Raw genomic sequence first — 14,300 nt, 5'->3', positions numbered from 1 at the left:
GACTGTAAATGGAATCACAGACCCAAGCAATAGAAAAGGGAGTTCATACTAAAGGTCAAAATGCACCCCACCATAATGATGCCAGGGTTTGCCACCTAGAGCAGAAGTGTTGGTGTTTGTTTTTCCTCCCACATCCTTTCCATGACTCTGTTTTCCCTTCTGTTAACTATTGAAAGGCTTTCTTCAGGATAGGTCATCAATGGTAGATCTGTGGTGGTCCATTGCCCAGAACCCTCGCTGATCAGCTGTTTGCTGTGTTGATGCGCTTGTGCATTGAACTAATTTCTGCATGAAGCCTATGGCTCCATTCCCACTTCGTATTACAGACAAAGTTTCCATTGAAATTAATGGGAATTTTGCATGCATTAGCAAGTGGTGCCACTGCAGTGAGAACTGAGCTGTCTGCGTCCTGCAGAAATCAACTCAGTGCACAAGCACACTAGCCCAGCGAATAGCTGATCTGCAAGGGTCCCAGGTGATGAACCCCAGACGATCTACAATTGATGACCTAACTTGAAGAAAGGCTATCAATAGTCTACAGCAGGACAATCCCTTTAATAATTTAGTGACCTGAGAAAGTGCCCCATCCAGGCATGAAATGTGTTGTCTGTGGTTGGCTGCATTGAAATAAAGGCATACTTACTATATGGCCTCCAGCACGCTAATGTATTTGGGGCCATGTGCTGTCCGTGTTAATCCACAGACAACACACGGCTCCATTATAGGTCATGAATAGAGATGAGCAAGTATACTCGCTAAGGCACTACTCGCTCGAGTAATGTGCCTTAGCCGAGTATCTCCCCGCTCGCCCCTAAAGATTCGGGGGCCGCCGCTGCTGACAGGTGAGTTGCGACAGAGAGCGGGGGGGGGGGGGGGGGGGAGAGGGAGAGAGAGATCTCCCCGCTCTCCCCCGCCACTCCCCACCCCCTGTCGGCCCCCGAATCTTTAGGGACGAGCGGAGAGATACTCGGCTAAGGCACATTACTCGAGCGAGTAGTGCCTTAGCGAGTATACTCGCTCATCTCTAGTCATGAAGCTATAGACTTAGATATGTTTTTACACAATGACCGATGGTACTTGGGCAAATACATGTCAGCGTGCAGAGTCTGTGCTTATCGAACAGTACATGGACAAGTGTTCGCTGTCCGATGCATGTTGTACCCAAGTCTCTCGTATTATGACTGGTGTGCACCCAGACTTTCTGACATCTCTACATTAGTCAGCGCACGCCAGGGTTTCAGGATCTTCTATTAGTGCTACAACAGCTAAAAGGACTGACAAGGATGGCAACTTGGTGAAATGGAGACTAAAAGAGTTTCTGCTTCACACATTATAGGCAATAGTTCCATCCAGGTTTCCTTCTCAATGCTGTTAACGGGGAGCGGGGCGGATCAAAAATTGTATGATGAAAGAAGCCTTAAGGACCTTTCACATGGAATAGGCCGCACAACGCACCACATACCGCAGTGAATTCCACACCAAAATCCGCAGGCTACCTGATGAAATAGATGCAGAATCCAAAATGGCTGTGATTCCACATGAAAGTTCACAGTTTGACCTGCGGATTTTGGTGTGGAATTCCTCAGCTACGGATTTGGCTGTGTCCTGCGGTGTAATTCCATTAAGCAATTGCAGAAAGAGCAGCTGACAAATGTGGTAATTGGATATCAAAAGTTTTGATTAGTAGGGTCTGGCTGCTGAGACCCCCGCTGACTGCTGAACTGAAGGGGCTGCGTACTCATCCAAGTGCTGTGTCCCTTCGACTGTCTTTGTTGCTGGTCAGCGTCTCTCGGCAACTAAAGGTGGATGTCCATAGAATTCTATAGACTTTTGTGTGTCTGTCTTCAACTGTCAAGAGGCAACAAAGACAGTCGAAGGAGCACAGAAATGGGGTGAGTGCACAGCCTATTCATTTCAGTGAGCAACAGGGGTGCCAGCACCCAGACCCCCACTGATCAAAACTTTTGACTTGTCTGAAAAGTGCAGTTACTTTTTAAGGTGAAGGAGCCTTATTAAAGGACAGACCCTGGAGATCTGATCATAGCCTAAGGGGACAATGCATATGTTCCCAGCAACACAATGATATTCCACACAACCGGTCTGTAGCACAACAGCCACCACAACGTTTGCAATTTACCATCCTTTCACCTGACCGTCACTCTCCAACAAAACTATCAACGTACGGTAAATCTCAATAGACAACTGATCGATAAGTCTAGTAGATACAGAACTTGGAGCTCTTACCCGGGTTCCTTTGTAGAAGTCATCGATCGTCTGTGTTCCCATGAATGGAAACTGCAAGTGTGTGTGTGTATCGATGCCCCCAGGAAGTACCAATTTGCCTGCGGCATTTATAACTTTTAACCCTTCAGATCTTGCAATGTGTAGATTTGTTCCAACGTCCTTTATCAGCCCATCTTCAATGTAGACATCCCCGACAAATGAGCCATCATCATTCACTATTTTGGCCCCTCGGATCAGGATCCTATTATTTGATGCCATTGTGTCAATGATCAGCTGCGGCTTTTACAACAGACCTCCAAATTTTATGTCACCCAGTGTATTAGGATCAGCGAGTTTTATATGGAGGGGCTGATGCAAGATTAGCATGGGCAGGGAGTGGCCATCCTCTTTTTTTGGCACGGTAAAGCGCCCCAGATTAGTGCCAGAAGGAAAAGTTATCATGGGGCCAACAATCAGAACTTTATTGAAAACAGTGGAAACTTGTTCAGTTACATAAACCGCCTTTATCCATTAGTAACAGACTTGGTGGATTTGGGGGAAGAGATAGAAAATATTTGCTTCCACTGAGAGACGTCAAATCAGGTCAGAAATGTGAAGCATGCAGAAGATTTAAAGCAGAATCCTTTGGGGCAAACACTTGAGTCTGTTTTTCCAGTTCATCCAGATATTAGATGGAGTTCCCTTCTATTACACTGTGCAAAGAAGACGATAAAACTAAAGCCACTTTAATGATGGTTTGCTTAAAAGATTAGCCAATTTAGATTTTTAATACTATAATAATTTTTTATTTTGCCTCAAGCTGGTGAGGGTGAATGACTTTACAGTAGTCACCTGCAAGGAAAAGGGGGTTCATAGCAAATATTAAAATGGACACCCCCTCAGTTTGGTCAGGTACAGCATCTTCCACCCAGTAGCAAAACATGCTTGTCGTTCTCTCTCCAAAGGCCCCATCCCAGTTGGCTTTGTTGCCTCTGTGATCACAAGTCTGTTGCCACCCAAATTTCTCAGGCAATAAAATGGCAAATCTAGTTTAATTTTGCAGTGATGTGGCTGGGAGAAGGACGTATCACTACATCACTCCATTCAGGAGTATGGGAAACCTGGGTACCAACCCCTATCCCACTAATGAACATTACAAGTTTCTGAATAGGAGGTTGAGTGCCAGTGCACCTTCCCGTATGGTGACCCCAGACACATGGCATACGCTGAGGAGCTGGGAGGGCAAGATGCTGGCTTGTCATGGCGGCACTTATCATGCTCCCTCCTGGAGGCACGCATGCAGCTAAGGCCAGGGCAGTGCTGGGCCTCTTCCGGACACCCCCAGCATGGGGATGCCCAATAAACATTAGGACAGGTGAAAGGGTTGTCACGGGTGATGCCATCGTTCCGGTTCCCATCGGCATGAACAACGGCGAGGAAATAAACGAGCCACAGATGGTTGTGTAGTTCCTCAGGTCCCCGTGAATGGTCAGGGCCTGGAAATAGCTTTACTGGAAACTTTTAGTAGTACAAGGCACAAATGACAAGTTTAGAATGTGCAGGAATGAGATGAAGCAAAATACTTCCACACGGCAGATCCAGACTTTAGGTCGCCAGTGTGTGATTAGATAAAGACAAATGCATCCACTTAGCAGGACTCAGACTTTAAGATGCTTGAGTGTGACCAATGAAACTGAACTACCTCCACCTGGCGGTCTCAGACTGTCTGATTCGCAGGTGTGAATTGATCAGATAAGAGTACCTCTGCACTAGGCCTTGCCACAAGTGTACACACGCTCAACTCACGCTCACTCCTCTAGCAGCTTCTGGTGGTGTGCAGGATATCTCTGTTCCTCCTCCATTCTTCGCTACATGAGGGCTGAAGGTGCCCCCATGTAGCTGGAACTCTTTGACAGGAACCCAGAAGACATGGACCCTCTTCCCGCTCTCATGCACTCCCCCATTTATACCTTCTCTTACCCCACGTGACAGGACAGAATTGTTACATTTACCAGACAGTCTCCATGCTTTGCAGACATTAAGGGTGCCTGTCCACGGGCGTGATTTCGCCGGCGGTAAACTGCCGGCGAATCACGACGGCCGAGGCTTCCCATAGCAATGCTATGGAAAGCGCTGGCACCTGTCCATGAGCGGAGAATCGGCAGCGGCACCTGTCCATGAGCGGAGAATCGGCGGCGGCTCCTGCGGCGGAGATCTGCCGTGGGACTTCGCATCGCCCGTGGACAGGGGGCCTAACCCATCACAGGCTGCAGCTGTGCAATACACAAAACAGAGTGACAAGGCATTTTTGCTCAGTGCATCAACATAACACAGACATGTATGACATTATGGAGGGTGCCAGGAAAGCATAAACTGGGCCACTACACTAGCCGTAGGTTAGATAACACTGTACAGAAAAAAAACTATATATATTACATTAAGGGCTCCTTTCCACTGGCGATAGCAAGATCGCTGCGAGAAAATCGCAATGTTAAAAGTGGTCGCAACGCTGCGAAATCACAAGCTTTTGCGTTGCTATGCGAGAATCTCTTTTGCCATTGCTCTCTATGGGCGACAGAAAAATGCAAAATGCTGAAACAATCCTCCTGCTGCGATTTTTAATCCTCACATCGCAGCTCTCCCTTAAACATCGCTAGTGGAAAGGTTGTCATAGAACAACATGTGTGGGACTTTCTTGTGAGAGCTCGCACTCTCGCATGGCACTGGAACCGTGCGATTACCTCACCAGTGGAAAGGAGCCCTAAGGCTAATTTCACACAGGCGAGCATCAGCATCAGAAAAGTAGCGATCCTCTGGTGCGACTGTCAGCCACGCCGGGAAACGGCAAGTCTTTCCCATTGTTTTCAATGGGAAACCTTCCATCGCATCGCACTTGTATGCGATGTTTTGCCAGCCCCATTGAAAACAATGGCCAAGGTGTTCCAAGGGAACGCCCATAGATAGGACATGGCGCGATTTTTTAGAATGGGGTTCATGTTCGTGCAAGATTTGTGCGCCTCGCAATGCACATATACTGTGCAATTTCTCAGCTGTGTGAAAGCAGTCTTATAGGCAGTTTGCCTGTATTCTGCTGGTGCAGAGAGAAGCAAGATAGCAACGTACTCATACCAGAACAGCTCAGTTAATAAATACTGTATCGGAACCAAGTTCAGTACATAATTACAACACCAGAACCAAACTTATAAATACAGCACCAGAACCAAGGTCATAAAAGACAAACAGCACAAACCAACTTAATACATAGATACAATACCAGAGCCAAGCTTATGACATAAATACAGCCTTGAAACTGAATGTATAACATCAGAACTAATGATTTTGTCTCAGCAGCCATAATGGGCTGACAGTAGCATCGCGAGACATTAGAAAGAAGGAGACAGAAACATGAGAGGGATAATTCATTTAGCTCCACAAAACTCTGCCACACAGAAGATGATCATATGTCTGGGTGAAACTCAGGAGGGTGGTCTTCCCCAGCCTACATTCACCTGGTGCCCCTCCTATTAGTGGCCAGTGAACTGTCTTATGTAGCTATGGATGGCTATGATCGACTTTCACTGAATAATTGTGATATTTAACCATGCATATGCCATGAGATGAATGACATCTATGTATTTATTTTTCCCATGGCTTGAATATATGAATAATGAATCTGGAAGAGGAGGAGAATGGAGCTATTTATACAAGTGCCCCCAGACAAGTAAAATGATTTATGTGATGCCAAGGGATCCAAGGTCTGGGGAGGATAGACTGGCAAATAAACACTGCTGTACTGTAATAGGTTCCTTCTTTACTTTTCTGTTAAATATTGAAAGTAACAAAGGACATGTCAGGTCTTCAAACTGCAGACAAAGTTGTTGACCCTGCTATAAGCTCATCGCAACTAGTATTGGGCTGAGATTGTAAGTGTGATTTCTTCACCCTTCAGTTGAATGGGTGAAATCTACTGCAGATCTGCACCAGATGCTGTGGATTTCCATGTGGATTTTGGTGCAGATTTGTCTACTGCGGAAAATCCACACCAAATTCGCTACATGTGTATGTACCCTAAGGGTATATCCACACGGGGCAGAAATTCTGCAGTATTTCCGAATCCAAAACAGAGTCAAGCCAACACCATTGGTGCAGATTTTAACCCTAAATCAGCTGCATATCTGCAGCTGATTTCAGCAAAAATAGCACTCCCTTCACCTCCCAATTCTTCAGTGCAGCCTTTCTCCTGGCACCTGTAATAAGCTCCGCTGGTCAGGTGATGCCACTTGCACAGCACACGTTAGCTTATGCAATGAGTTTTCTCTGCGGTGCATGGATGGGATTTCTTAACACTTTGCAATCCAATTTTGGATTCAGGGTTTCCTATGAGGCTCTCTTTCTGCCATTATACAATGGTGCCATCTGCTGGCTAGAGCCAGTACTGCAGTATGTGACATGCCAGAGAGGCCCCCCAACAACAGAGCGGCCAGTAATATACAGTAAGAATACCCTGACGGACGTCTTCCGACATCTGAGATGTACAGCCTTCAATCAGAATGTCTTTAGACGTCAGACAGTGATTTGGAAAGGGTTAAAATCTCATCCGCAATGCTTGAATTGTAAATGCTGCGGATTTTCCACAGTTAATTCCAGCACAGAAAATCAGTATTTCTGACCCATGTGAATATACACTAACAGTACACTGGTGGAATCTCTCCTGGTAGATGACAACAACTGAGTTATGTAACTCTGACTCTGGCAACCTATGCAATCCCATGTCTTTTCTTCTCCTTGCTCTGAGTTTTTCTTCCGCAGCTCCTCCTGGGGGATAGCTGTCTCAGATCTGGCATATGAAGGCCTGCCAGAAAGGGTGGGAACAGTACCTCCTTATGTATCACTCCCCAGCACATGTGAGGCTTGTGATGATCCTGCATACTCACACTGTCATGGCATTATGGTGTCCCTAATTTTCCCAACCATGACAACTGGGCTGTACCATCCCACAAATCTACAGGACTCGGCCCCACTTGTGATACCACCGTGCCTTACAGCAGGAAACACTGTTCATATCCACTGAATTAACAACTCTTCAATATAAACATTAAAAACTACAGCATCCAGCATGGAGAAGCCGTCCCATGCAAGTATAGTATGTCCAGCATTCAATTGGTTCTGTACGTATGTAGTGGCCCGAAGTCTATGCATCTGGCCCCTCCATAACGGTCTTGTATTTGTCTCACATGTCATGTTCTCACTGTGGATGCACTGTGCAAATTGTCCTGTCACTAGTTACGTGTATTGCACAGATGCAGCGCGCAAGAGGTTAATGTCTACGAATGTCTGGGTTATGTCTGGAAATCTACGAATTTTATCTTGTCATGTGACGTTGGATGATATATGTGATTGCAAGGTGTGTGCAAGAAGTTAGTTCTTCTGGGAGTTTGTTTTGGTTCTTTTTCCGAGAGAGAGTGTCAGCCATATGTAGGTACCTTCAATCTGCATGTGGTGAAGAATGGAAGAGGAAGAGAGGTATCTGAGGTTTCTGCCCAAGACCTCATCTCACTAAGACATAAGGAAGTGAAGCCTGCCGTGCAGTGTCTGTTAGAAAGGGTGCGAGTGTGCAGTGGAGTGTTTCTCTTCTTTCCCTCCTCTGGAGTGTGCTGTTTTCCAGGAGCGGAGCTGTACAGATAACTTGGACTGTGGGCCCGATTTCATCCTGTGTTCTCCCTGACCTCAATTGTTGCCTGCACTGGCGTATAATTTACCAATAAGCTGCCTGTAAATTCTCCTGTTCGAAAACTCAAGTAAAGTTTCGGTTGCTGCCTGTTCCCAGCGACTGTGTGTTCTACAATTTATGTGTGTGTCTGGACTTTATTTCTCTTGTTTGGATTTCACTGCGGAGTAAGGAACGGTGGCATCACCCATGGCATCCTCCTATACAGGTAAACCACACCATCAGCGTTTGCCTGAAGAGGCCGGACAGTGCCTTGGCAAAGGGTCACACGCGTCCCTCAGGGGAGGAGTTGGTAGAGCCTTCGTGACAAGTGCCATCTCTACCACCACCATCTCCTCAGTGTTGTGCCCAGTGCCTCGCTACACTTTGGGTTGTTGTCTTGCTGCTAAATAAATTTGGAGCCAATCAGATGCCTCCCTCATGGCATTGCATGATGGATAAATATCTGCCTGTATTTCACAGGCATTGAGGACACCATTATTCCTAACCAAATGCCGAACTCCATTTGCTAAGATGCAGCCCATAAACGTGCAAGGAACTTCCATCACGCTTCATTGCTGCCTGCAGACACTCATTATTGTACTGCTCTCCTTCATGCTTCACTGCTGCCTATAGACACTCATTAATGTACCACACCCCACCATGTTTCACTGCTGCCTGCAGACACTCATTATTGTACTGCTCTCCTTCATGCTTCACTGCTGCCTGCAGACACTCATTAATGTACCACACCCCATCATGTTTCACTGCTGCCTGCAGACACTCATTGTACTGCTCTCCAGCCCTTTGGAGAACAAACTGCCTTCTGTTAAAGCCAAATATTTCACATTTTGACTCATCAGTCCAGGAGCACCTGGTGACATTATTTTGGCTCCCGCTTCATATGTTTTCGTGCATGGTTGAGTCACTCAGTCTTGTCTCTATGTTGAGGGTATGGCTTTTTCTCCTTGAATCTTCTATGAAGACCACTTCTGGGCATATTTCTTTGAACTGTAGCTGGGGGTACCTGGGTTCCCCTTCTAAAGGAAATAAGCATGATGTGTCTGTCAACTACTCCACTAGGTTTCGTTGGCTGACCACTGAGTCTACGGTCCTCAACATTGGCCATTTCTTTGTGCTTCTTAAAAAGAGTTTCAAAAGCACATCTTGACACCCCAGTCTGTTTTTGAAGTCTTTGCCTTGGAAGACTTTAAAGATGCAGTATAACTACCTTGTGTCTTGCTGCTGTGCGTGGTCTTACCAGGGTGTATGACTATAGTGACTCAGAGTAGTAACTACTAAGTGTTAATCTTGCTCTGGAAAAGTAGGATAACTATAGTCAAACCTCTTGGTAATCCATCCAAAAGCAATCGGCTAACCCAATGATGCCATTATTGTGTCACAGTCTAGGGTGCGGGATCCCTTAGTGTGATCCTGGAGCCAATGGAGGTGCATTACTGTATTAGGCCAGGCTCACGAGTGTATCGGGACAGCATATTCCACGCGTGGGTCTTGCGCATATAATACACTGTACCAATCTGCTATAGCCGGCCATGTTGCTGCTCACACGACTCGCGCAAAAGACGCACACAAGATAAATCACAGCATGTTCTATCTTGGTGCATATTACAGGCACAAGCTAGTACATGGCTATGGGCGGAACGCAGACAGTGTGCAATATCATTGCGTATGGCTGATTGCCACGCGTGTATATCTTGTAGCCTGCATGCTGCCAGAATACGCTTGTGTATCTCTGGCCTTACTGTAGAAGATTGTCTCTCCTGTGACCCAGTTTCTATTTCATGATGTTCTGCCAAGATGTGTCACAAGTGCAGGTTTAGATAAAAAGCTTTTTTTATCTCATTTGTTCTGCAACTAAAGCCCAATAACAAGAGAATGATTGAAGAATCAGGGAGGTGAGGTTCACATAGTTTTAGTGTCACACCTACAAATTCTAACCAACCGTCATAACCAAATCAATAACACATGGCAGTTTATCTCCAAAAATCACTCTAAATCTTTCTTAACCCCTTAGTGACGACTAGAGATGAGCGAGCGTGCTCGTTTAAGGCTGCTACCCGAGCGAGTAGCAGTCCTATCGAGTAACTGTGTACTCACTAGAGCAGCATGCGGGGGGGGGGGGGGGGCAGCGGGGGGAGAGTGAGAGAGATCTCTCTCTCCACCCCCCTCCCCATCCCGCTGCCCCCCGGCATGCTGCTCAGGCGAGTACACAGTTACTCGATAGGACTGCTACTCGCTCGGGTAGCAGCCTTAAACGAGCACGCTCACTCATCTCGTGTAAATAAGCCCTTAGAATGTGGCGATTGAGTCAATTGTTTTCCTTTAAATATGTGTTTTTATTGTGCAAAAGTAGTAAAAAAACCCCACATCTCTATGAACTTGTTATTGTAGTAATCGCGCTGTTATCGTGTTATTTTTTTTTCGAATGGTGAGCGTTGTAAAAACCCCCAAAACAATGGCAAAACAAGAATTTCTGGACATTAAAATATACAACTTGTCCTACAAAAACAAGCCCTCATATGGCTATGTCAACTAGTTATGGCTCTTGCAGTGTAGTGATGGAAAAAACTTGTTCCTTGAGGGCTCCTTCAGACAGGCATATTTGCACACATATTGGCACATGCACAATATGCAGAGAATAGAACCCATTCATTTCAGTGGGTTCATGCACATTTCCTTTTCTTGGATGCGCAAAACAATAGAACATGCTCTATTTTGTGTGCATTTATGCACCAAAGAGCCCAAAGAAGTCTATGGTGGGTGCGCAATACACAGGAGGATGCGCAAAAAACTTTGCAAAACAATGGGGAAAAGACCATATCTGGACCTCGTTGGGCTAAATAGCCCTTTAAATCAGGGCAGGTGTACGTTGTGTGCGCATATGAACAGGCTTTGAGTGCACAAAAAACTACAGTACAAGGTGCAGGCGCGCGCGCAGATCAACTTGTTCATAGTGCAAATTCATAGCGCTGAAGCGCTCTTGACCAAATTCACGTGTCAAGGTGCCCGTAGGTACAAATTAGGTCGATCACTAAGGGTTTGTTTACATCAAAGTAGTTATCGTTGGAATGTAAGAATGATGTCTGAGTTCTCTTGTGCCGCCTGTTTATACAGGCAGATACATCGTTGGCTCGTTCAAATGAGAAATTGTTCATTCGTTCACATTCATTGAGAACTACTGCTGTTTAAACCGAACAATAAGTGAATGAGCCAACAATAACTTTTATGCTGCATAGAATGAACGATGAACGAAAAGTGAAGGATTTATCGTTTATCCTTCGATTGTTGACTGCGTTGACACTGAACGATTATTTGTTCATTTTCACTTATTCGAACAATTTTTTGAACGATAATCGTTCCGTGTAAAAGGGCCATAAGGGGTTAAAAAAACAACCACACCATCATTTAAAAGAGACACAGAAAAAAAAAATCCTGAACCCTTGGTTTAAAATGGTACCACAATGATGTCTTTTTTTGTTTACCCATGTGTGATTCTATCCTCGCCTTCCCTCATATTCACCCTCACCTCTTTCCTATATTGCTTTCTCCCCTCCTCTTCCTCTCTTCCCCACTTTTACTCTACTTTTCTACAGAGTAAGGTTCTGCAAAAATTTTCAGAAGTTTTCAAATTTTCATTTTTATATAAAATGCTTATTCTGATCATTTTGAAAATTACCAATAAAAATCTTTACTGATAAGAATAAAAAAGTCCTTCCAATCCAAGTATATATACAAGGGTCCAGTCACTAATGGCAAATAAGGCTGGTTTCACATCTGCATCGAAACCTCCAGTTGGAAGTTCTGTCGCAGATATGACTGAAAACACCAGAAGAAAGTATTGCATATAGCTCTTTTTCTTCCATCTAAAGGTCGAGCAGCTGGGCGGAAATTGGGCAGACCCCATTATAGTCAATGGGGTCTGTCCAGTGCTGTTCGCTTCTGTAACCAATGCGATGGCTGTCATTGGTTCACTGAGCACTGCATTGATTAGCTGAGCAGTGCTCGAGAACCATTCATAGCCATCATTTCCTGGAGGCGGTATTTATGAATCTCTTAATCAGGCAGCGATCTTCTGTGGGCGGCCGAGGGCGGTAGCAACGTGCTGGAGCTATGGAGACCAGCAGGAGGGCCCAGACCGAGCCTGCTAGGTAAGTGTAATAAGACATCCCCTAAAAATAAGACCTATTGACTCTTTGGGGGCAAAAAATAATATAAAGTCTTATTTCCGGGGAAACACAGTACTAAGAACAAGAACCAGCTCCTGTATCACAGTATACCCTTTACATAATAAGGAACCTGTTCTGCAATAACTTTTATGTTAAAGCCATTATAGAACATGCAATTTGGTAAGCATTTTGCCATAGGCTGATAATGTTGGAATACAGAGGTTGCTGTATGTAATTTCAGACCAATCAATCTATCCATTTAGTCATGTCCGTCTCTTGTTAAGTTTAGATTTCAGATAATTCATATTATCATACTTGGAAGGGACCTCCAGGGTCATCTGGTCCACCCCCCTGCTCAGTGTAGAATTCACTAAATCATCCCAGACAGATATTTGTCCAGCCTTTATTTAAACACTTCCATTGAAAGAGAACTCACCACCTCCTGTGGTAACCTGTTCCACTCATTGATCACCCTCACTGTCAGAAAGTATTTTTAATATCTAATTTGTCTGCTCCCTTTCAGTTTCATTCCATTGCTTCTAGTCTTGCCTTGCGCAAATGAGAATATGGCTGATCCCTCTGCACTGTGACAGCCCTTCAGATATTTGTAGATCGCTATTAAGTCTCCTCTCAGCCTTCTTTTTTGCAAGCTAAACATTCCCAGATCCTTTAACCGTTCCTCATAGGACATGATTTGCAGACCGCTCACCATCTTGGTAACTCTTCTCTGAACTTGCTCCAGTTTGTCAATGTTTTTATTAAAGTGGGGTGGCCAGAACTGGACACAGTATTCCAGATAAGGTCCGACTGAGGCTGCATTCAGACGAACGTATATCGGCTCGGTTTTCACGCCGAGCCGATATACATTGTCCTCATGTTCAGGGGGGGGGGGGGGGGATGGAAGAGCCAGGAGCAGGAACTGAGCTCTTGCCCCCTCTCCGCCCCTCTGCACTATTTGCAATGAAAGGAGGCGGGGTGAGGGCGGGGCTAAGTTCCGGAATTAGCCCCGCCCCGCCTCTCCCCATTGCAAATAGTGCAGAGGGGCAGAGAGGGGGCGGGAGCTCAGTTCCTGCTCCTGGCTCTTCCATCCTCTCCCCCCTGCACATGAGGACGACGTATATCGGCTCGGCGTGAAAACCGAGCCGATATACGTTCATGTGAATGCACCATAAGAAAGATTAGAGTGGGATAATTACCTCCAGTAATCTAGACTCTATGCTTCTCTTAATACATCCAAGAATTGTGTTTACCTTTTTGGCTGCTGCATCACATTGTTGACTCATGTTCAGTCGATGATCTATTAGTATACCCAAGTCTTTTTCACATGTGCTGCTGCTTAGCCCAATTCCTCCCATTCTGTATGTGCCTTTTTCATTTTTCTTGCCAAGATGTAGGACTTTGCATTTCTCCTTGTTAAATACCATTCTGTTAGTCGCTGCCCACTGTTCAAGCTTTTCTAGATCTTTTTGAAATATCTCTCTTCTCTAGTGTTAGCCATCCCTCCTAGCTTTGTGTCGTTGGCAAATTTGATCAGTTTCCCATCAAATCCCTCCTCCAGATCATTTATAAAAATGTTGAACAACACACTGGGCCAAGGACAGAGCCTTGTGGTACCCCACTTGATACATTCTTCCACTTAGATGTGCAGCCATTTATAACCACTCTTTGAGTACGATCACTCAGCCAGTTGTGAATCCACCTAACAGTTGCCTTGTCAATCCCATATTTTGTCATTTTTTCAATAAGTATAGTATGAGATACTTTGTCAAATGCTTTGTTTTAATGCTTTACTGCTTTGTTTGGTGGGGGTCCTTGGCAAAGGACCCCAACTGATCTACTATTAATAAGCTGTCCTAAGGATAGGCCATCAATACTTTACAACCCAACAATCCCTTTAAGAAGGGTTACATGTGAAGCAGTGGCCTGGCTACAGCCAAACTTAAGGAGAAAAAAGACAAGGGGAAAAAAAGTGAATGGGGAAAAGGGAATCTTCTCTCAAGGACCTAAGAAGGACAAGTAATGCAAAGCCATGACTCCGAGATCTGGGGGCTCCACTACAAAGAAATTAGAAGCCTGCTATTTTGGGAGGGGCAAATGTAGTCTAATTATGGGGTCCAGACTCTCAGAAATCTATCCTGCCTATCAGCTATAATAGATGTTAACTTTTCATTAATCAAGTACCA

At 45.2% G+C, this 14,300-nt stretch overlaps 1 protein-coding gene across 3 annotated transcripts in view; it reads right to left on the bottom strand.

Moving 5' to 3' along the window:
* Positions 1 to 14,300, bottom strand: part of DPYS (dihydropyrimidinase) — an 86,087-nt gene that overhangs the window by 41,347 nt on the left and 30,440 nt on the right. Inside the window, exon 1 of one of the 3 annotated variants that reach the window (XM_066578092.1) lies at positions 2,245 to 2,559. The exons of the other annotated variants lie outside the window; for them this stretch is intronic. Coding sequence (XP_066434189.1) covers positions 2,245 to 2,502 — 258 coding nt within the window. The 5' untranslated portion in view covers positions 2,503 to 2,559. Of the gene's footprint in view, positions 1 to 2,244; positions 2,560 to 14,300 lie in introns of those variants that run through there. 3 annotated transcript variants of the gene reach the window in all.

Source organism: Eleutherodactylus coqui, chromosome 9 (genome assembly GCF_035609145.1).
Source record: "Eleutherodactylus coqui strain aEleCoq1 chromosome 9, aEleCoq1.hap1, whole genome shotgun sequence".
In the NCBI taxonomy this organism is placed as follows: domain Eukaryota; kingdom Metazoa; phylum Chordata; class Amphibia; order Anura; family Eleutherodactylidae; genus Eleutherodactylus; species Eleutherodactylus coqui.
Note: the sequence above shows the minus strand (reverse complement) of the source record. Positions and strands in the feature narration are given on the sequence as shown.